Source organism: Strigops habroptila, chromosome 1, assembly GCF_004027225.2.
Source record: "Strigops habroptila isolate Jane chromosome 1, bStrHab1.2.pri, whole genome shotgun sequence".
In the NCBI taxonomy this organism is placed as follows: domain Eukaryota; kingdom Metazoa; phylum Chordata; class Aves; order Psittaciformes; family Psittacidae; genus Strigops; species Strigops habroptila.
In genome coordinates, this window is record NC_044277.2 from 138,413,301 (window position 1) to 138,438,377 (window position 25,077).

The 25,077-nt window shown below is 41.8% G+C and overlaps 1 protein-coding gene across 2 annotated transcripts in view; it reads right to left on the reverse strand.

Moving 5' to 3' along the window:
• Window positions 1–20,249, reverse strand: part of SLC4A7 (solute carrier family 4 member 7) — an 89,580-nt gene extending 69,331 nt beyond the window's left edge. For both annotated transcript variants that reach the window (XM_030512303.1, XM_030512313.1), the window contains exon 1: window positions 19,564–20,249. In XM_030512303.1, the coding sequence (XP_030368163.1) occupies window positions 19,564–19,611 (48 nt within the window). In that variant the 5' untranslated portion in view covers window positions 19,612–20,249. The remainder of the gene's footprint in view (window positions 1–19,563) is intronic.
• Window positions 20,250–25,077: the final 4,828 nt, after the last annotated feature.

Consider the following 25,077-nt stretch of genomic DNA (forward strand, 5'->3'; position numbering starts at 1 on the left):
AACCACGTACCAGATCAGGGATTTGCCCCTTCAGCTCTGATGCCACTCATTCCTGGTGAGGCACAGGCAGAGCAGGTGAGCCAGTGGAGCCCTGGAGGCAGAGCAGGTGAGCCAGAGGAGGAAGGGCAGGACCATGGGGCAACTCGAGCCAAGGCTGACTGGGACTGTAGTAAAGCCATACCTCAAGGCTGTGGCTTCATATCTCAGCTTGGGTATAACTGACAGCTTGGAGAATGGAGAGATACCATGCTCATGTCACTTTCCCTTCTTCTCACAATACTTCGACTAGACATTATAACATTCTTGCCTCACATTAGATCTGATGTTTTCCTGATCACAGAGTAAACACTGAACTCAGTTGCCAGGGTTGGTTTTCTGAAACGACTGTTTTGCTTTGGTTCACTGGGTGTTTTTGTGAGGGTTGGTTGGTTTGTTTGTTTTTTGCCAGCTTCACAAGTTGAATCAGTTTATGGGAAAGGAGACAGGACAAAGGGAGAATGACACCTCCCCTTCAGAGACCAGGAACTAATCAATCCAGCTCAACTGTAGCATGAAGCCGTATCATAAGACATGTACTTACTTGCCAAAATTCTTCCATTTTCCTCCTGCAATTCTAAAGCAAAACAGTATCTTTAAAGGCTGAAATGACCTTTACAAGGGAAGACGTTGCTCGACAAAAAACTGTCAACTTTAAACTTCCAGGAGCCAGCCTAAGATCCTTCAGAAAGCTTATTGAAGGGACACAGCCGCAGTTAGACCACAGTTCACGCAGCTTAAGCTGTACACTGCCTTCCAACAGCACAAGTACAATCCCAAGGAAAGACTGACTTCAAGTGAAATTAGAGCACGCCCAACTAGGAATTTAGACAGGCTTTTGCCTTTCACATTGACTTCTGGAAGACAGAAAATTATCTAGCCTTGCACAAAAATTCTGCTTGCCGTGACTTTCTTGTAAGGCAAATTTGAACTTGCAGAGTAACATTACACCAGATCCATGCTCCTCGAGATGCAAGTATAGCAATTTTCACCAGCTGGCTTCAAAGTATCAAGTCATGCCCCTAGATACAAACTCTCCTCCTGCATTCTCTGCCTGAACTTGGAAAGAGATTCAAAAGCTTTAAGATGTCCTTACAGACACAAGCGATCCCATTACCAGACAGAAAACTAAAATACTAAGTCAAATACACAGTAAACCAAACATTAAGACAAATACATAAAATACATCATCTAGACTGGAGACTTAAGCAGAAGACCTTCCAGCCACCTGAATCCAATATGCTATATCCAATGGCTACAAGAATTTCACGTTAACATTTCTAATTCAGGAATTCCTAGCTAGTAGGAAACTTCTAAATGCTGGAGAAGAAAAAAAAGCAGGAGTTGATCTAGTCAATGGCAACTGCATCTGGCAGCCAAATGAGTTTTCTGCAAACATCAGACAAGGGGAAACAGAGAAAGCGGAAAAAATTGCATGACATTTTCAGTGATTTAAAAACCAAGTCTCCAGAGTAAGCAGGTCTTTCTAATGCTAACAAACGTGTAGACAAGCCATCTACACAGAATCCAATGCTTGCTTTTACTGTGACATATAAAAGAGGAACAACTACAGATCACAGCCCTGGGGACGTGTGATTATATCAAACAAACGTCTGCAATCAGATATCTTAATTAAATATGCATTAATGGAAATTTAAAAGTTTAACTGGTTTTTTCTGAGGGGAAGAACATTTCCACTAGAAGGCTTTTAGCAACCAAACCAAGCTTTCATCATTCCATGATCCCAAAGACAGTTTCCCACCTCAAATTGATACAAGAGAGAATTTGAAAAATAAAATACAAGATACATCAGAAACAACACTCAAGAGCAGTTATTGAAATTTTTCCACCTACAGCTAAAAGCAATATGTAAAGAAATATTCAAATAGGAAAAATTTGAATGCACTTGTCCCTCCAGGCAACTCCATGTTTCTAATGTTAAAATTCTCATTTGCCTAGATCATATGCATATTATAAGCATATCCATTCATTTTTTCCAATGTTACTTCAATTAAGTCAGGGCACACACAAAAAAATTAACCTGTCCATCAAATTACTTGCTGTTATTCTCACATTTCTGACTGGCTTATACTACATCCTAACCTTAACCAACGAGAGTCTATCTGAAATACAATAAAGCACTCAACTTTGGTAGAAAATTATACTTTTTTATTGAAATTTTACTAAAATATTCTATTTAGGGGAATATAACATCATAGCTTTTGGCCATCTTAACATCAATTTCAGAGCTTTTGACTGAGATGTAAGTAACTAGAAACAATAATTACATATCTGATTTTAACAATGTTTTACAGACTTCCTCAAAAACTGAGGTTTCCAAAAGATCTGTCTTTAAAATTTGAATCAGTTTCCACTGCCGAATATCAAAACCAACACTAGCAGAAGAATTATTTTAGGAAAAAACTGTTTATGAAGCAAAATCATTCAAGCATAATGAGACAAATAAATGGCTATTTTAAAATATTTATAAGCACGTCAACATCTACTGAAAGCTATTTATGCTGTCTGAGGTCTCAAAGACAGGGTAACTTTGAGTCCCCTCAAAGACAGGGACTCAAAGAAAGTGTAACACACCCTTTTCTCACGGGGACAGAGAAACTATGCCAAAAGGAAGCTCTCCTGTTGAAGGAAGACTGAACTGCTCAATTTAGAATTACGGCATTCATAACCAGGACACTATGGGGAACCTGAAAGCAGTCCACTTCAAAAATCATTTGTATTTACTGATGCTGCTATTAACTCCCAGTTTCCACTCATGGACAAGTTAATTGGAGGGGTAGACAACCTTCTTTAGACCACTGAGGTAGTGATGCTTAAACACTTGAAATTTACTCATACAGACACCATAATGGGGAAAACCATGAAATTCTGATAACCTCAGAAAGGAAGCTATTATACAATAGTACAGAGCACAACCATCATTCTCTATATTCTTATGGTTCTTCCAGCCTTTTCTACTGGAGGAAGTGATCAGGCTGCATACTCAAGTACCAATTTGTTACAGTAGTATGTTAAACAAAAAGTTGCTGAGAAGCTTGCAATGCATATACACTTAGTCTTTAGGAAATGAAACAATGAAGTGGCCTGAAGAAAAGCTTATTCTATGTACTTGAAGCTTGTTTCCACTTTTGATTAGTTCCATAATGTAACTGTGGTTTTGGTAACAATGTAATGTTATTAGCAACTTATACAGATTCACAAACATGCATCACTAACTTACAAGTGTTCACGGTATCATCGTGAACACATTCCACAATTACACCACAATTCAAACTTCTGGAACCACTGTGTCAGCAGGCTTCACTTCTGCTCTGGGTCTTCATTTGAATTTGCAAAGTAACCCCACATCTCTAAAAGCTCTACAAGAATTAAGTAGCATTAGGCAATGCGGGTTTGAAAGATAACATTAGTAACATTCACAGCCCAACACTTTATAAGAAGGTTGAAGGAAGAGGGTGGTGGAAGAAAGTTCATCAATGGTTTCTTGAAACTCACCCCTTTTTCTTTAAATAAGAATTTTCTTAATAGCTCTATGTACCTATTGACACTTTAAAGCAGTATTACATTCCACAGCCAAGCTTTCTCCTCTCTCCTCCCTCTCCTCAAAAAAAAAAATCTTTCAGATAGATAGCCATGTGTTTTCCCAGGTGTGGCAAACTAACTTGACTCAAGTCTTTTTTACTAATGTTACCAATACCACTATCAAATAATGCATATTAATAGAAAGCAAAAACATTTACAGTTGGACTCGATAATCTTCAAGGTCTTTTCCAACCTGAATGATTCTATGATTGTGATTCTAATGTAGATACATCTGTGCCAACATTGCTGAGGTGGAATATCCTTAACATTTAACATTAATTCTGAAGTATCAACTCAGAATTTTGCAAACACTATCCTCTTCACCAAGATTTTATGAATAAAAAGCAATAAAGACACAACACAAAAATCTTCTGCTTAAGTGGCTTTTATTGGAAACTTACGAAATTACAGAGGAAAATTCTACCTATTCTAAATTAGAAAGACACTCAAGGAGCCACCATTCATAACAGGACAATACATAACCTAAGAAGCCATGACCATAACTCTCCCAAACTATACCACCCTGACAGTAAGGAACCACATCTTTACAAACACATAATGAACAGGCCTTGTATTACAGATGCTCTCTACTGTAGTAACAGAGACTCATAAAAAGGAGGCACCAGGAAGTATTTAAAACTAGAAACCTCACTGAGCCCTCAGCTCCAAGGGAAGACATGGAGTCCTATACTTGCCTGTTGTGCTGTACCTGTAGGCTGGGTGGCACTTTCCATGATGGAAAAAAGACTTGCTTGTGCTCAAGTGGGATCTTAGAATACCATGACAGGACCACATCAATTATTCAATTTAAAGGAAGTAATTCTGGCTGTTTCATTACATCTAGTCTCTGAACAACTTTGATATAAACTATTATCCCCATTAATCAGACTTCTGTCAAATTACTTGCTACAAGTAAGTTTAACACTTTAATGTATGTAATCAACAGAGGACAGTTAACAAAAGACCATCTATCTCATTTACAAAGGCTTTCATCATCAACTGCAAGAGCTTTGCTCCTTTAACACTGTGTGAGCTTATTTACACTTTTTATTTCACTTTCAACAGAGTTACTTTTCTGGTTTGCGTGTTCTACGGCTTGGATTAATATAGGATTAGTGACCTTATTATCAGGTAGAACACAAAGCATATAACTTGTTTCGAAACTTTTGTCCACAGGTGATGAAAAGTTAGGACATCACTGCTGATGACTGTCTCAGAACACAATCACTATGTATATCAAAGGGAAAACAGGATTATTTTTGTAAGTTCTTCAATTTCCGGTACTTTGACAAAGCTGGTTTCTTGGCACCTAATGGGTTTAGCAGCCCTTTCTATAGTAATACAAATAGCACAAGACAGAGAGAACCAAACTTCAACAAACACCACAGTCACATCCAGGTCATCATTTACAGTTCAGTTTTCATTACTATCTGCCTAGAATTAATACACTGGAAAAGCTGCTGTGGGTCTTAGCCTAGTCATTAAAGAGAAGCCATGCTTTGGAGTTGCACTCATCAGAAGGAACAAGGAATGCGCTTCACTTGGAGCTTAGCCATTCATGTCAAAGTGGAGAGATACTAGCACAGAAACATAAGGAAAGGTGACATTATACTACTTGGAAGGAACTCTGTGTTTAGTTATATATGAAGCAGTATAAGAAACAGAAGTATTGCAGAGCTGCAAATGCTCTCTTTCTCACTTTAACAGAAGGGCACTTGTCTACAGCCACCACGAGAAACTTCTCTCCAATGCTACAGTTCAAGTCAGTCTCTGCAGACATGTGGAGAAAGCACGCCAATTTCTCAGAGTCACAAAACCCCTTTTTTTTTTATAGGAGACTTCCCATGGGAAACTTTCCCCATCACAGGAACATAGAGTCACTCCCCACATAGAACAGGGCACCCAATGACAATCCAATTCCCTTGAGGCCATTTGTCGAAAGACGAGGTTAAGGATAAAAGAAAACCACTGGATACTTTTATGACAAAATTGGAAACAGAAGAAAGAAGTGGGAAAGGGGGAGAACAGCAGCTTTGTCAAGGCATACCTAAAACTCACTTCTCTTGATTGCTGTGACACATGAATTTCCCATGGTATTCTCAAGAATTACCTTGGCCACAAAGCCTACAGAAGGACACCACGAAGCTCCCCTTTGCCCTGCATCAATCCTCACACCACCACGATTTCTTGATTGGCTTATCAATGACTCCCATATAAGCATTAGGAAGTAGTTCCCAGATTATTCTCCTCTTTCCCATAGTATTCTTCACTACAGGAAAACTGAAGGACTTAAAATATGTTTATCAATGATCTGTTAGTGAAATATTAGACTTGCACAACACAAAAAATACAGAGTTTTACAGGAGACAAGTTCTCAAAATTAAGATCATGTCTATTCTTTACTTTTCTGTAACAACACATGCCTTCTTCCATTCAAATTTAGTACATCTTAAAGATAAATACACACATACAAATAAAAAATCCATGCACTAATAAAAATCCATGCACTAATAAAAAGCCATTAAGATCTCATTAAATTGTACAGCATATTATACCCATTCATGGCATTTGGATTTTTTTTTAGTAACTCTCAAAGACAGAAAGGGAAATATTCTTTCTTTGCCCAAGAGCCTGTTTTATACTGTCAGACAACTGAAGCAAGAAACAGGTTTTCCATATCATAATGTTGCCATAATACATGAAACTGTTTACAGGCATGTCATATATCACCACAAACTTAGGATTGATCCTGTAAGCTTGGCAAGAAATAGCAGTAATGCAAGTCACAACACAGAAGCCAATATGCCATCTTGGAGGTACGTATTCTTTACTCTCAAGTAGAAACTCATGCATGTTGTACGCTTCCATTTCCAGAAACAAGCTTGCATACAAACACAGATACCCTGTCACTTCCACAAGTACTCAGCTCCATTGCCTTGCCCTTCCACAGCACCACTTCCAGCCCTGACACCTACAGTGCCATTCTCCAGGTCTCTTCCTTAGCTTTTTGCACCTCTGCAACCTCTAAAACAAACTTAAACTCTGTTTGGAGACACTGCTACCATTCTCTAGAAGCCATTTCTGAAAACCTCCGTATTTTCCTGGTTCCCTGGTGCCTCCACTGCCAACAAATTCACCTTTTGGCTACGACCTCCCCCAGTACCTGGAAGTGGACACATGTGACTTTACTCAAAGTATGCACCAGCGGTAATTTCAACTCAAAGTATACTGCAGCAACCACTTACAGCAACAGAGAATACTACAGCCTTAGCTGCTTGAAACTCAATGACCTAACCAGTGGTCATCAAGCCCTACAGATTTCTTCTAAAGACAGCCAAAGGAAAACAAATCTTTTGTCAAGAAGCTGAATTATTTGTGAATGCGTTAATCCACAATATAGCTTTTAAAACGCAGACCTACTCCCCTACCCCTTCCCCAAAGAAACATGGCTACAGAGCTGATGTATGTGGTCTAGCAGGTAAGTGCACATCCCTTATACACATTGAAGAATATGGAATTTGACCTGGAAAAGTACACCCAGTTTGCGAACTACTGTTTTAACATGCAAATTCTCACTTTTACATTGCCTCCAGGATCCGGAAGTTTATAATCATCAGACACCCAGCCTGGGCTACCATAAATGCAAACAGAGTAAATATACAGTCATACAAGAAACCACTGAATGTCACAGAAATTAGTCACCCTACTTAATACAGCAAATAGCTTGGAAAATGCTGCTTTTTTAGGATTGGCCAAAATCCCACATACCCAATCAGTTACAGTAAGTTAGCCCCATCACCAATGAGAAAAGTGCACTAAGCATTCTTGTTTCAAAAGGTTCTGTCCATTCAAAGCACAGAATGCAAGTAGGAGGTATATTCTTTGGCCTTTAGCATATCAAATTTCTTCAGTTCCCTATTTATATTTTGCCCTTCATTTGTGTCTTCATAGCAAAGGCAACTTACTCATGGTCAAGAATTAAAAGCCTCAGACTAACACTATATGTCTTCACTTAATAGAATACAGCCATCTTCTTCCTTAACTATACACCAACTGGCTAGGTACCAAACACATCTGCACTATAGAAAAGTTATAAACAACTGGAATTTGTCTATAAACAGACCATAATTTAAGTACATTTAATCATGTCAAACAAAATCATTTGTGAACAGCTGTGCCATTAAAAAAAACACCTAGCACCCTACCCCTATTTAATTTGTTGTCTTTCTTGGGCAATCAGGTACTTAATCTTTTTGTGTGTGTGTGTGTGTGTGTGTGTGTGTGTGTGTGTGTGTGTGTGTGTATGTGTGTCCACTGTTCTGAAGGCTTGAAGCTATGATTTTACTTCGTTTCATAAGAAATGTTCATTCCATTGACTTTAAGGAAAAATATTCTCAACTTCTCAATAAACTAAACTTTCTCAACTGAAGCTCTACCTAGAGCATCTGGGTATAAAACAAGACCCAAGAATATTTATCCTTACCATAGACAGAATCACATGCAATTACACATTTCAGTAAAAGCAAGCAAAGTCAGTGTAGCTAAGTACATGACAAAATACACTGAAAATAAGCTCTGGTTATGTTCCTAAAAAATTTAAACTAATTGCAAGCATTTTATACAGCATCAGCAGTTAAGGCAGGTAATGGATGGCAACACTGATGCCAACAACAAAAAAAACCTGGTTGAGGTTATTCCTTTTTTTGATTGGCATACATCAACAGTTTTCCAAACTCAAGAATTGCCACAAAAATCAGTTAGAAAAGCTTTAATAAATTTGCTGGCATTTAAAATCTAAAATGTTAACTGTTCAATAACTGGGTTTGTACAGTTAATTTGTAAGCTGGGACATGTCTATCTTACCATCATCTATCTGAAATTCAACCAAATGTTAATTACACAAGTGTATGCTTCCTTCATTTCCTTTTTGAGATCTCTCAATGGCAGACAAGCACAGCAATGTTAATAAAAATCAAGCTGAGAAAGGAAAGGATCTCTGCTGCTCCTGGGGTTTATCGCTTCCTTAAATAAGTCATAATAATTATCAGATGCTCTGTTTTTATATAAACAGTTTCAAAAAGCATGGCCAGTAGGGTGTAGCCAAACACAATGAAGAATTTCACCAACAGTAACATCAACTGTGGCTATTCAATAAGAAGTTTCTCATTTTCTTTTTAGTACGTGGAGTCTGTCTGGAAATACGTTTGACATGTTAAAGAAATGTATTTGCTTACATAATAGTATAACCTCACAATGGTGCTGTACCACCCAAAGGGAAAAAAAATAATCACAAGCTGTAGTTTAAATACAATCTTTCCAATAGCTTGTTTGTTTTGGGTTTTTTTAATACAAACAAAGAAGCAATAAACGTAGCAGTAGTCTGAATAATCTTACCTTACTGACTAGAATGCTACTTAAAGAGTTTGCAATCAGTCCTTTGACTTGTTAGTCAGAGAACCCACAGAAGGATTCCTTCTGTTGAGGGTTCTTTCTGGGAAGCAACTAGAAAAGAAGATATTTGAATTTTACCTAGCACTAGTAAGCATCAGTAGCATTTTTCAGTTAAAACCCCTCTATAAAAGATACAGAGGTAAAGAAAGTAATTCCTACAACACAGACTGAAGCTGCAGTATTTCCACCTGCAAAAAATCATGTTTAGAGATATCAGAGAGAAAGAGAGAAGAAAATTCAGGCTTTTCAGCTGAAGCATCTCCAATATGGCAGAACTGCCTCCCTCTACATAACAGTGTTTAATAAATACCTCATTAAGTATTTCAAGCTAAGGGAAAAAGATGTATATTGTTACAGGTACATGACCTGGTAAAATGTGAACATCACAATCTCTTGCATTTGGTCCCTCCTAGCTGAGAAGCCAGGAAATTATGCAACATCATGAGCCAACACAACAGCACCAGCCGACTAAAAACATTAATAATTATTATTAATTAATAGGTGCCTTGCAGAAATAGCAGTCATTACAAGCAAGTTTACAATACTGGAGTTGTTAAAACAATATTGACATGATGCGTCTATCAGAAACCAACCACAAGTAGAACAAAACGTTCACATCAACATGGGTGCTTTAAATCTGTATTGCAAACAGAACTAGATGGTAAGGTTTAATAGTTTAACAACATAAAAATAAATGGGCACAGCACACCTCCCAGGGCTCAGCCAACAGAGGCAGCTAACAGATCTCACAGCTGTTCACACAACAAAGCTACAAATGCTCCCAAAACACAGTTCAAAATTATGCAATATGTTAGAGGGTGAAGTCTCCAATACCAGCCAAAAAAACAGCCCCTCACACATCGAAGATCCCAACTCCAAGAAATGCACAGGGAGGATATCACTGTCCCAGTGCTGGGCTGCAAGAAGCACCCGCGGCTCCTTCCTGGTGCTGCTGACAGCAGCGGCCTTCTCCAGGTGAGGAGAGAATGAACACACTGCACAACAGGGAAGATAAACAGGAGGCCCTGCGAGGTCTGCTGCTTGCTGAATAATGTTTTGGGAAGACGGAGGCTCATCCAGTCCTCAAATTATTGCACTTTCCTGCTTAATCATGTGGACACCAGTGACACTTCTAAAAAGCAATTACTGAGCAAATCAAGAGTGACTACTGAGCACTGTGAGCAAGGGTGAAGAGGCCCAGGTGGCATTTCCATCTCTCCAGTTAGAAGCAAAAAGCTCAGGGTAGAGTAGATGCACCAGAGGGACAATATGTGGTTATTAGCAGAGATTTTACTGGGAACCTCCTTCAGGAACAAGGATCCACCTGACAAAGCATGGCAATAGTATCCTTTGCCACCGAGCACATTAAGCTTGTTAAAAAACTTTGAACTAGGCATTGTGGAGAAAGGTTATCACACTTAACTGAAGACATGGGGAACACATGACAGAAGGCTCCCACACTTCCCCTGTGAAAGAGGCATGGCTGGGGGCCCATCTCAAGCACTTGCACACAAGTGCAACAGGATGACTTAGTCCATGCACTGCTGCAGAGCTATAACCTCGCAGGAATTGCAGAGTGACAGCGAGACAACTCATACGGTTGGAGTGCCGCAAGAGATGGGTACAAGCTCCTGAGAAAAGTCAGACTGGAAAGTTAACAAACATGAGTTTCAATCTATGCGAAGGGCTGGTTACAACACTGCTTTACTTGGAACATATGCTCTGCTGAACCTATTGCTCACAAACAAGGAAGAGACAGAGATGTGGAAGTCAAGAGCAGCCTTGACCACAGCAACCATGACATTATGGAGTATAGGGTCCACAGAGAAATGAGAAAGACAAGTAGTACAGTGTACAGTGCAAGACACAGTACATACAGCTAAGACATGGCACTTCAGGAGAGCAGATTTCAGCTTGTTCAGCAATCTTCTTGGTAGAATCTCCTGGAAGACCACCATGGAGGGTGAAGGAAAAGCTTGCAAGAGCTGGCTGATCTTCAAGGACAGGCTCCTCAAAGCACAAGAGGGACTATTCCTGCATGTAGGAATTCAAGCAGGCCTGATAAAGGACCAGCATGAAAGAAAAGGGAACCTGTGACTGAGCTTGAATGCAAAACAGAGTACATGGAATGTGGAAGCAGGAGTGGGAGGAATATACAGACATTATCTAATCGTGCAGGGGCGGAGTTAGATAAGCCAAAGCTCTGCTGTAGTTGAAACAAACAATGGATGTGGAGAGCAGTACAAAGGGGAGAAAACACTGTATTTTTTTCCTCCAAAGCTGAAGTTATACAACAGAAACAGAAAATACATCTTTGCACAAAAGGATGTTATGCACATTAGCATCTGCTACACATGCTTTTCTTACAAATGTAAGAGACAAATCTGAAGAACTGAAGCCTCTAAAAGTGAACTTGAAGTCTGATCAATTAGCAATAAACATGATTTTACCTTACCAGCTGTACTATCTTACTCATAACCCTAAAAGAAATCACACATGCTTCTGCTTGGCATAACTTCTGAGATCCAGAACACAGCAGCCTGAATCTCTTGACACGGCAACAGAATTTTTGCCCTGAGAAGCAATCACTTCCAGAAATGGATACTAAATGAGATTCTATTACAACACCTCTATGAACACAGGTATGCTTTAACCTCCTTCTGCTCTTTGGTAGCAAATATATACAAACAGGACAGCCTGATTAGAGATTATCTAGTGTTCTGATTATACTTTGCTAGTGAAACAGTCATGGGGTTCAGAAGTGGCACTTTTCATTGAAGCAAATTTTTAGCTTTTTCTAGCAAGGAATAAGAGATACCCCTACCCTTGCCATAACCTACGTATTCACAGCCACTTTGCTGTCTTTTTCTTTATCCTAAAATAGATCCCAGGCAAGACACAGCCAGCATATATTTAGTAGACATTAGTCATGGAAAATGCAGAGGAATCAGCCTAGTGCAACTATGAGCAGGAGGGAAAAATGAAAATATCTCAATTCTAGACTTTATAAAAGCATAACTTTTCCAAGATGTGCTGTCCACATACACAGTCTTAATACACACATGCTCCCATAGTGCAAGATAATAACTGGGGGGGAGGGGAGAAGTTAAATTTTCACATGAATCCTCAGTTGTCCCCACCTAAAAGCAGCCCTCAGCTAACAGATCCTCAGTTGTATAGCTGTACTGTAGAAGGAACAGTAGCAGAAGGCAGAGTAGGTGGCCAAATAGCAGAATTCCAACATACATCAGGTGGTGGGGCGACGGAGGACAGTGCTCTATAATTCCTCTCTGCTGCCTCTGCCCACAACCCTCATTCACAGGAAGCTCCACTCTGTCTAGAGACAGGCTCCAGAAACTGTTAAATAGAGGCAACAGTTTGACAACAGGTGCCTGATCTGGAAACTTCTACTGAAGACTCCCTTTTATTTAAAAAAAGAAAACAACAAAAACAAACCTTCAAGTCTGTTCTTAAGTTTAAAAATATTTTAGTATTTCAGGATACTGTCTTAGCCACACTGACAACAAGACAGTCTAAGGAGACTTCCAGCACAACTATGTCTTATGAAAAATATCAGTACTCATTTTGCATCATTTGTAGAAAATTTAAACTTCCAAAGAGATTAAGTAGACACAAAAATAAAAAACAGATTTATAAAAATCAGCAAAAAATGAGTCACAAGAAACTTCAATATCTCTCACAGCAGGAATCTGGGAAAGAAGGCAGCACACCTATACCTCAAAAAGTACCATTTATTGAAAGAGATCGAAATAAAGATCTGAACAAGGTCCTACTCTTCAAGTTGACGTGTTCACCAAGAATAATTTTCAGTGACTAAGACCTGAAAGAGTGGGGGGGAAAGGGAAGGTCTATCAGGAACATTACTAAGTACAAATGCAGGGGGAAACAGTCAAACTCCAAGAAAAGCATAAATATACCTTTTAGAAAAGCGGATGCTGAAGGAGGATACAAGATGATACAAGTACAGCATTGCAAATACTTCTGCTAAAATAGGACTTGCTAGAATTAATAAGCCAAAGGTGTTTCAAGGTTATGAAACATTCTAGCATTGCTGAAGTGAGACAACTTGTGCAAGTATACCCAAATAGGACAACTATTCCATTACATAGCTTTGAGTCCATTTAGTTTAAGGCCCTGGAGCAGTAAAAACAATATCTGAGTTCGAGCTAACAGCCTTTCCTGAGCAGAAGTCACAAGAGCATCCAGACTGTCAGATACAACACCACAGATTCCAAAACATTCCTTCAGGCAACACAAGGTGTAAAAAGCCTACAGAGCTCTACTCACCTGACACTGGACAATTTACAGGAATAACTGCAATTCCCATAAAGCACAAGCATTCACTCTTTTTTGCACAGTTGTGAAAATGGAATAGCCTTCCTGCTGTACAATCCTGGCACTGTTATTGGAAGAATAAAACATTTAGTCTTGTCTGCAGATAAAGAAATAATAAAAGAAGTCTGAGTCATACTCTAAAGACAAAATGACTGAAAGACTTCAAGAAACAAAGTTTTCAAAACTTCTGTAAATAGGCGTGCTGCTATGGAACTAAAACGGCTCCATCTACTGGTTAAAACACACCTTTCCTTTGCTATGACATGCTGTCTCTACTGCAGCAATTTAACTCCCAATGAAACAAGGAACTTGAGGGTGCAAAGCACAAACTAAGACAGACTCTTACAGATAATCCCTTCTAACAACCATTGAGATGGGCTGGCAAAGTAGAGTTGAGATACTTGCACAACTGATGTTTATTCTCAGTAGCACAAAAAAGTTTCCAATATGCCAGGACTTTCTAAACGGAAATTAAAAATAATGTAATATTTTAACTTACTGCCAACTGTAAAAATGTATGTTTAGAAATACATATTTAAGAACACTGCAAGATCATCAGTAGAAGAATCAGCAGTCTCATTTTTGCATTCCAATGTTTACAGATATACCGGGTTAAGTAGTTTGTGGAGCTCTTCTCCATCTGCTTACTTACAAAAACCTCACCTGAATCTCACAATTTGTACCACTATTTCAAAACATTAGCTAGACAGCTATCTTAATTTTAGCCAAGAATTTGACATGTCCCTAAACTTTATCATTCGAGAATATGCCAAAAGCATAGCAGTATTCTTTGGAGACCTTCTCTAGCAAAGTTCGAGTATATTCCAGTTATCCTCTATTTTATCAATCTCTAGTTACAGAGCAGTTCTATTTACTTAGTACACTAAAAATGTTGTGTAACAGATATCCTTGTGTCAAGGTTATCAATATTCAAAAGCCAACAACAATCACAGTGATATTTCCCCATGCTTCACCTACAGAAGCAGATCAACCACATGGATATAAGGCAACAACTACTCAACTTAGTACACCCTACCACTTATTCTGGACAGCAAAAAAAGACTACTGCAATGAAGCCTAATAAAAGTTCTCAGGTAACACAACAAGTTTTTGATAGCCGTGGTAACTTTTTAAGAACTCAAGAAGACTGCCAGCACATACACTCAATAGCAGCTTATAGTACTTTAACCAAGAGGTGATCAGACACTGCTCGCAGCCCACTGCCTGGTGCAAGTTGTATGAGGTGTGCACCTTACCCAAACAGCACAATACAGAAAAGCAGCTTGTCTCCCAAAAGTCATAGATCCAAGTCTGCAAGGTTGCCAAGTTAGTAAAATTCTCTCATCGGGGCTATTTAGTTAGAGCAGTGACACACCAGTGTAACCGTATTGCTTTAAATTGTGGGGAGCATGTGTTCAGCCAGATGCCACGCACTTGTGGGGGAGGATAGTTTCCTGCAGAGTCCTCAATTTGCAGTACAAACATACCCTCAGTTACCCTTGTCCAGACATAAAGGGAAAACACCTGTTTGAGCTTACTATGTTAATATGAAAAATTTACATGTACCAGCATAATAATCCTCAGAGACCTGTCATCTGACTTACCATCACAAAAGCTACATGTCAAATAAGGCTGCCAGTAACCACACAAAAGAATACTTTCCACTATTTAATTTCTAAAACAGTAAGTCATCCAAGATATGTGGAAAGATATGAAGAGTCAGTTCTGTAAAACTTTGTACTGATGCTACTTGCATTCTCTTATGTGAAGTGCCACCAAGGTAAACCAAGACTTACAACATATTTTAAATGGAATTCTTTCAATAACCACCTAAGAGTACTACATAGCTGGACAAAGTTACTAAGCTATCTGAAATGCAGTAATTGGACCAAAGCTTAGTTCAGAAATCATGTATACCAGTCTAGCTGCCACCAAACACCTGCCTCTCCCTTGAAATCCATTAATGAAAATCAGGTTATAGTTAAGATTTTCTTGAAAGGAAAAAGCACTTTGTATTTTTGATTATTAAACCACTGAAGTTGTAAATACCAGCAGATTCTGATAATTTCGGTTTTTCCCATCAATTTTTGTATTTATTAATTTTTTAATTCAAGTGGCTCTGACTTCTGTTACCTTATACTCCTACAAGCCTGCATGGGTTTTATTATGCATTTGAGAAGTTGGAGTACCAGACACTACCCTGTTGCATAAAAAGATGCATCAGTATAAAGGAACAGACAGACCCCATTGAGGCAATAATGTGTGTTGGTAAAATGGGCTGAACCTGAAAGTCTTCAAATGAAGCCTACAGCAAAAGCCCAAAGCTGTCATTGAAACACAACCACTATTGAACAGGGAAGTCTAAAACCCACCTGATAAAGCGCCTGCACAGCTGCTAAAATAGCAGTGGCAGCCAACCACGTAGCCACTTCAGAAAAAGCACAGGGACACTAATGCCCTCTTCAGTGAGACATGGCAGACCATATTAATGCTTTGATTAGGAAAGCCAGAAGGAGAAGCCTGGAAATATGCCCTTCACCAACAAAAGCCACTTTCAGTTCATCATCTGCAAGAGAATGGTGATAAAACCAGATTTGTTTCATTGAAAGAAAAAGAAGACACAAAGAAACCCATTAGTCAGCCATAATGCATGGTCCACGGCCTTGTGAACATTTTATGATATACATGAAGTAGTATCAAATACTAAAGAAAAAAGTTTCCATCCACTTTTTTGGGGTTTTTTTTGGGTTTTTTTAGGATAACAAAGCATTTTGAAAATATTACCTGCAAAACACCTGGAGATAGAACTGCAATATACATTCCTTTAAATGCTACTTACAGGTGTTGCAAAGAAACCCACAAAACTACACAGTAATGAATATCGTGACAAAAGCAAGAAGCTAGAACCAAGATCACTGGTACACGGTATCAAGCATTTTAATACCTTCATTGTACCTGTGAAACTCACCACTGTATAGAAAGCAACACACTAATATGTTCCACTCCTATTAAACCAAAAAAGAATAACCGTAAGTAGCTGTTGAAGCAAAAGGAAAAACAGACAAGCACACAACTCCTCCTTAACTCAGAACCTCCAGCTATTTTCAACTCAGACTTCCTGAGGCTATTGCTCGTAATTTACAAACCTCAGTGTATCTATCCTCCAATGTTTGTCCAACCACCCCTTCAATCGACAAAACTTCTTGTGTACACATTGTACAGCAGGTATACCTATGAATTCCGTACATTGAGTAAAGAACCACCTCCTTTTGTTCTGAACTTAGAGCCCAACTCCAATTTGACCGTGTGCCTTCTCTTCCATCTTCGCCTGCTCTCTCCACAGCAGCTTTATAAAGCCTTACCATGTCACTGTCCCATCATCTTTACTAGACTGACAAGTCCTAGCCTGTTCAGTCATTTCTCATCTAAGAACTAATTCATACCTTGTTGCCCTTCAGTGAACCTTTTCTAAGGCATCTTCAGTGTATCTCTTCTAAGCTGAGGTGTAGAACAGCTTACAGTACATAAGGTATTAAAGAAACATGGATTTATGCAGTTACATCTTTTTCCTATTGCATTTTCTACTCATCCCAGGTGTTCTGACAATCGGTTGCTCTCTGGTTGTGATAACTTTATCAGCCATTTGTTTCACATCCCCCTTCCAACTTTCATATACACATTGCCTCCAAGTAATCTCAAAATACCAATGTCCTAAACACCTGACGATTCTCTTCTTTAAGACTGGACCTAAAACACAAAATAAGCAAGATTACAGGGTATTTTATACTTGATTAAGTAAATGGTGGGAGGGGGAGGAATTCACTGTCAAAGGTGCTCCTCCACACAAGCACCACCAGAGCTTATTTATTACATGTATCTAATATATTACATATCGTAATACATAAACATGGAACCACCTGATATACCAATATTGGAGGAAGGGAGAAAAGGAAACGTTAGGGGGTTCCTTGTTTGACCATACTTCTGTATTTTTAACCCACGGCACTTTTCAGATTTAATTCACACTTCCTACAAAGTTCTTCTATCTTACTGAGATTTTTGTTTCTGAAAAAGCTATGCACATGTAAGCGGTTCCAGCAAGCTCTGCTAGGAGGAAGATGGCTTGTACTACCAGAAGCACAAAATTAGAAAAATTAAGCTAAGCTGCACTGTCAAAAATACTCATCTTTTGGATTAACTAGCTCATTATACTTCTTGCATACAAAAACCACAACAAATCCAACACTGCTATACTATGCAATTGCCTGTCCTTTCTTTAAGTCTTCACATACTACGTAAACAGCATGTCCTGTCCTTTCCTTAAGCCGTTTACTTCATGAGTTTTCCCTAGAAATTCCTTTTTTCTAGTTCCTACCAATCCTTTTCTCTCTTACCATCTCAGCTTTCTCTTGGCTGCAGCTACCTCCTGAATACACTCTGGCACCAAAGTCAGGCTCCTGACTCAGTGTTGTTGTTGCGAGTAAACCAACTTGGACCACTCCACTGAGCACCTCTGTTCAAAACACCTACACTAGAAATGACTGTGCAGTAGTACAGCAGCTCATGCATCTGTCCCAAAAGCCCCTAGTTAATTTCTGTTACAACAGAACCTAAATGACTTCTACCAGGCCTGACCAATGTGCTGGGCACATTAACCTTCATGAAGTCTGCAGTACTCTTTTCACCTGGATTCACCCCAGGGTAACCATTAGCATCTTCCACTTCAACCCCATACACTTGAAGCCCAAAGCTTTTGCAACTTGTTCCATACAGCCTAGCATCTCTTTACAAGATGGAAGTATCGTCCTGCCAGCTAAGAGATACCTCCTACAGAGAGGCAGGGTAGTTGTACATGCATTAAAACCTATCAAGCAGTCTGCTCTTACCAAGAACTTATCTTGAACAAGCTAACACAAGTTGGGAATGTGCCTTTTTTGGAAAGAGATAAGAAGGTGAAGAGGCAGCCTAGAACAGATCTACAAAACTTTTAGAGGTGAGCATATATGTTAATTCCCAAAGCAAACATACAAAGATTGTCAAGGAACCTGCAAAATTCATGGACCTCTGAACCACTATGTTACCAACACTCCTGTTATAACAAAGGAAAGTCACACTAAAGTCACATTAAACACACTGATGTCACAGGAAGCTAGCACTTCATTACATTGCCAATTTTATCAACTGTGACTCAAGTCTCTCCTTGAGAAGTAGCGGAAAGATGATGAAAACTCACATGTTTTCAGCGTTATTTGTCTATCACAGTACTCTTTGTGTCACAAACCACACATCCCTCCTCTTCAGGCACTGAAGTCGCTGTGTGACACCTTTTTGGAAAAGGCCTCGAGGGAGAATATCAGAGTAAGGGCTCAGAGGCTCATTAACAAAATCCAGACCTTGAGTCATCTGAAAGGAGGGGAAATTACAACTGTGGAGCCACATGTATTTTTCAGTAGCACAGGAAGTAAGGCAACACACGTCTGCTTTACTGAGCCACCGGCCCGGGAAGGAAATGAACCCAAACTCCGTACTTTTGTCCATCTCCCCCCACCAAGACTAGAAACCCGTCGGGGAACCGCATCCGCCACCGGGCGAGGCTGCGCGGCCGCGGACCACGAGGCCGAGGGGAAGCTCGCCGCTTGCCATGTGTGCGCACTTCTCCCTCGCCCAGGAACTCGTCAGCGAGCGGGGCCGGGGGCAGGGAGAAAGGCGAGGCCAGGGGCGGCCTCGCCGCCCACCGCCGCCAGCACAAGCCCAGCGGGGACATCACAAAGGAAGGGGGGGGCCGGGGTAGACGCAGCCGCCGAGTCCACGCCGCGGCGGCGCCCGCAGCCAGCGACGGAACAAAGGCTCCGGCCCCGGCCCCGCCGCCGCCGCCCCCCGGGCGTGTGGGGGGTACACGGCCGCGCTCACAAGGCCGGTACGCGGGCACACCTGCGTGAGGGGCGGCGGAGCCCCCGGCGCTCAGGTACATGCGGCGCCGCTTCCGCGTCCTGCCGCCGCCGGGTGGGGAGCCCGAGGAGGGTCCCGCCGCACCCCGACAAAGGGGGAGCGGAGCGGCCCCGCGGCGGCCCTTTGTGCGCCCCACCACTACCACACCGCTCCCCACCCGCGCGTTACCGTGGTGAGCAACGGTCTCATCTGCTCGCCAGCCCGCTCCTCTTCCATCGCGGCCCCGCCGAGATCGCACGGGAGAGGGGCGCCGAAAGCGAGGCGGACGGCGCGCCGGGAGCCGCGCTCAGCTGCCGGAGGCGGGAGGCGCGGTTCCCTCAGAACGGGGCGGCCGCGACTTCTACCGCCGCGCCGGGCGGGGGGGGGGGGGGCTGAGCCCAGACCGACTCGGCGCGCCCGCTGCTCCCCCCCGCCCCCCGGACGCGATGGGCAGCGCCGCCAGCCAATGGAAGGCAGCGAGAGCGCCCGGCGCGGCCCACCCCTGGCGCGGAGGGGGGGGTGCTGGCGCGGCGCTGCGTCGCTGCGGCGCGGGGGGGGGGGGGGGTGTGCGCGGTCCCACGCGGAGCCGCGTGGCGGGCTGCCCGGCCTCGCCTCAGCCGCCTGACGGGCCGCGCCGCCCGCGCCCTGCGAGCTCCCCGCACGGAGAGGCTCCGGGCCCGGTGCCCTCCGTGCGGGACAGCAGCGAGCTGCCGGGCGGGGAGCGGCAGCGGTGCCGGTGAGGACGGCAGCTTGCCGGTCACCTCGCACAGCACCCCTGTCTCGGTTGCCGGGCTGTGAACGCGAAAGCTGAAATTTTCCATGCCAGGTGCCTGCCCGGGGCTGATTTTGTTTTGGAGAATAAAAAAAGTAACCAGAATAATTCAGTCATTTCCAAAAATAATATTGTTTGCCCGTGTGTAAATAGTCCAACAATCCTTAATTCAAAAGGCGGGGGGGGGGGAGGTAGGGTCAAGGTTGTGCTTCTGGCTGCCTCTGCAAAGCTTCACTCCAGAAGTTTTTTAGACAGAAACAGCTGTTTCCACTTGCTTAGTGGAGATAACATCTGCCTTGTCTGCCTCAGTGAAGATTACACCCTCCTCCGACACATTCAGCTCTCAAACACCTTGTGCTGATAGGACTGAGCACCCACAGGCACAGCAGATGAACGGTCTCTTCAGGCTTTCTGTGCATAAGATGCTCAATACATCACTCCAGGGCTTCTCACCCCAACTAGACCCGCTGCAGGTTGGGGGGAAGGTGGATGCTGTGGCCCCTTTTTTCCCCCCTGAAGGCAGACTTCTGGATGAGTTGTCTGACACCATAAATGCAACAAGCTGATGTGCAACAGCAAAGCAGAGTCACCACACAGCTCCACAATAGCCAATACCATAGACCACTTTTGGGATGCTTTGGGCTTAGTGCTTATTTGGCAGGTACAGCATGGGAACACTGAATAGTTTGGAAGTCAGAAAGAAACTAGCAGTGATTTCACTGCAGGCCCAGTCCCAGCTTGTCTTCTGAAAGCAACAAAGTCTGGATAGGTCACTTGAGGAGAGGGGCAGAGCTTTCAGGATCAGACTGGGATACAGGAGGTGCAGTGCAAAAGGGAAGGCAGACTGACCGATGTAGATATATCATGGTCAAGACAGAGTGAGGAAGGGGAGCAGAACTGGACTGGGTCTCAAGCATGGCGATCAAGCCATGGTGATAAGAGAGCTGCTGGTCCTATCAGTAGCTTTAGAAGCAGTACATGAAAGGAATGTGTCCATCAGCAAACACCACATCGGACTAAGAACACTATAAAAGGAGGCTCTGCAGAGCCAGCAGACAAAAAATGTAAACCTGGCTGTAGAAGCAAACCAGGCCTCTCCTGCTGCCTACCAGCAGGAGGCTTACATGGCGTTAGAAACCCGCTTGCTTTGGAGGCTGGCCACAGGATAGCAAAAGGCTCCAAACCTTTGAGCAAGGGCAAGAAGAGCTCCTTGTTGACCAGTAGTCCTCTCCATGCTTGTTTTCGGGAAAGGCATTGGAGAGACAGATCAGTCTGCAGATGGAAACAACTCGCTGTTTCTCTGAACAGAAGCAAGTGTCCTGGAGAGAACAGCAGGTGCACACATTGTTGGATGGCACCGGGCACAGATGCCGTCCTGTCCCCAGGGCCAGAGCTCCTGACCCATACAACTCGGAGGAAGCTTTCCAATGAATGACTTGGCATGGGTATACACCAGGTCACTATAACCTGTACCTCGAGGAACATGTCGGTAATGTATGCTACACCTGCACAAAAATAATTACCTTGATAAAAAGTGCCTTGATACACCTGCAGTATAACTGTGACCTGTTCCGTCCCTTTCTCTTCCAGGAACAGTACTGGCAGAGTTTCAACTCAGATAAACCACTGAAAAATGATCTTGCACTAGACAGCATGGGTATAATGGGGTGGATTGTAACTTCAGGTCCCACAGAGTTAGTGCTAAGTAGGTGTCTTGGGAGGCAGATCACCTCCTTTGATATCGGCATGAACACAGCCCATTTTCACAAGCACAGAACTTCTCCATTCTCTGGGGACTCAACCCAGAGAACAGTAATATCTAAAGTAAGGACTTCCCGTAATGTGCAGTAAACTACAATATTTGGTGAGATTACTCAGAAGACAGCAGACTGTGTGTTTCTAAAAACTCAGCCAGAGTGAGAAGAATGTTTAGTCCATAAAAAAGGAGCCTACTGTTGTGAACGTCAGTCAGATTTAAAGGATGTTCCTTCTGCATTATCCTCTTGACCTCCGAAGAGGGGTCTCTGATGAGATGCTCTAACACTCTTTTTTTCCCTGGCAGCAGATAATACCCAGCAGACAAATCAAGGCACAGTAGGGCAGTAGGGCCCTGCATTCATTCATCATACTTCCTTTGGCGCACTATACTGAGAACAATATCTGCAGGTGAACACCCAGTCGTTTGCCGAGCTGAAAAACTTGTTTGCTCACTGCATTCCATCTGGTCACCGTATGCACAGCTATAGCAGAAAAGGCCAGCCTAGCTTCCCCATGCCATGGTGTCTGAGTGAATAGAAAGTGATACATCTGTTTGCATCAAGTTGACCAGAACTTCATAATGTTCAAATCCTACCTTTTCCAAAAAGCCATTACGGACATCAAAACAGGCCAGCTTTGTCCATAAGAGCGTAAGTGCAACTGTCACTGACACACAAGATAACATATGAAAGGAGATGAATAGGGCTTATGTGGCACTGAAGAAGTGAATCATCAGTTTTTAAGAAGATAATGTACCTGATCCACCAAAAGCTTTATGGTGCTTTTCCTCCACTCCTCTTCCTTCCTTTCCTCCCCCTACCCCTCCCCACATTCTTGGACATGGATGGAAGAAGCAGAAATTGTTAGATAAGACAGATCTCTGATTAGGAAATTGCCTGTCTCGTTAGGGCAGAGCAATCAGTGTCAGCTTTGCACTTTACTGTCCTGCTGTTTAATTTCTTGCCAACTATCAGGCACTTTACAGGGCTCAAAGGAAGGAAATTAGGGGCTGATAAAAGCACCTTCCATCCAGCCTGACACCACCATCCAACACCCCCCAGTCATCAGCTGCTCTGGCAAGTATTGACTTCTGGCAGGAAGTTACCGTAGACCTCCCAAAAAAGATGAAAAGATGGTGTTTGATGGAATAACTGCAACAGCCATTAGCTCTACCAAAGTAGACTCTTTCTCAAGGTTTTTGTCTGTTAATACTGGCTGTTCTTACAGGCTGACATAATATCATTAATGAAAACATGGACAACTTTACCTGGTGCAGGTCATCATAAGAGGAGGTCATTCTAGGGACAGCAGTAGAGCCCCTAAGAAGAACCCTAAGAATGGTGAAGGAAGAAAATGCTAGGAGTCAGTATTCCATAGTCCTTGTCACCTTTTCTCCCCAGAGAAAGCAGGTATCATTTCCATGTCTAGGACAGACTCAGGCTGAGTAGCCATCAACTGAAAGAGAACAGGAGAGAGGACCTGAAGGGAAAGAAGATAAGAGTACTGGCCCTTCTTTCTCATTAGAGCATCTGATACTGGCAGAAGCAAACACAAATTCAAGAAATGAAATCACTGAGTGAGGAGGAGAGGGGTGCAACATGCAAGCAACCAGTTCCTATAGCTGCAGTAGAACAAATAGCATTTGAGTAGGAGTAAAAAAAGCCAAACAAAAAGGATAAGGGGAAAGAGATATAAATGCTAGTGCAAACAATCAGAGGTACAGAAGGCAAGAGAAACACCTGGGTAGGATGAGAAGACTGGCACCAAGCAAAGAAGTGGAGTAAACCTGGGGAGAAAGATGCTGATCTCTTGGGGATCAGAAAGGTATTGGGTGTTAAAAAGGAGGTCAGGGGAAGAAGGGGTGAGGAATGAAGCTAGAACTGCAAAAGGAGAAAGAGGTATTCTGGCCTCATGCTCTTACATACAAAGAAAAGGGTCTAGGGAGGGAAGAGTCCTCTTCTAGGAGGCAGAGTATATCAGAAAAACTGAGTCAGGGCCCCTGCCAACATGCTTTCTACATTGCAGTTCGAAAAAATGAAACTCTCTCTTACACGGTCTGCTACACCGTGCATTCTTTACATGTTGGATACGGGTTTGTCAAGTTCAGACCATAAAAAAGCCAAAGACATTTGCAAATAAAGCCAGAAGATGTTGCATTTTGAAGATGAGTATCATATAATACTTAACATTTTAAAAAAATTGCCAGTTGCAGGTATCCAAAATCAGATACTGGAGACTGGTTGTAGCTCTTGATGCTGTTTGGCTGGCTATCTGAAAAAGAATAAATACCCCTTCCCATACTTGTGAAAGGTGTCATGGAAGTCAATGCTTCTAAAACAACTGGCCATATAAAGCCTAATACTAGTAAAAAGCAGAAAAGAAAAATAGTTTCACTCCCAGATCGGTAAATAATAAAGTAATAAATACATCCTAAGTCAGCAGAGCTAAGATAAAACACTGAGAAGTTGTTTATTAAGGAAATGCTGTCACATTTTGTAATGTAAGAATGGTCTTGTAAAAAAAACAAAAAAAACCAACCAACCAACCGACCAAAAAAACCAGCCAAAAAAACCCAAAAATGAAACAAAACCAAACCTAAATGAAGCAACTGCATAAATGGAGGCCATCTCATGAGGCACATGAACGATAGGGTCAAAGCAAAACCAACAGCAACCTGCATTCTGGCAGATCCTACACCAAGATTTGCAAGTATTGACTGCTCGTCTCCACACAGTTTGTGGGTGTAGTATTAAATGCAAAATTGTGACTAAGTATTTATTTTATATTAATGTGGTAAGAGTTCAAAGTTATTCTTGTTTCTTTCCAGAAGGTTTATTGTTCTAAGTGGTTTTTAAATGCTTACAAAGAAAAATAATCACAGGCCTGAGGAGTGCATAATATAAAGCTAAGAGAAAAAGCATACTAGAGGACAAGTGCAGCATGTTTGAGGTATACCAGAATTAAAAATTCCAAAGTTAAGGCGTAATCAATACCTCTTTTAAACCCACCTCTGTTGTGATTGCCCTCAAAAGAGATTTCAGAGTAAACAAAACAGTGATGTCACCATCATTACAGTCACTAGCTTGTATAAGTACAGGTTCAGATGAGTAAAGTAAGTTTGAAAGGTATATAGCAAGTCAAGACAGGTTACTTAGGAAATAAAAATCACTTCC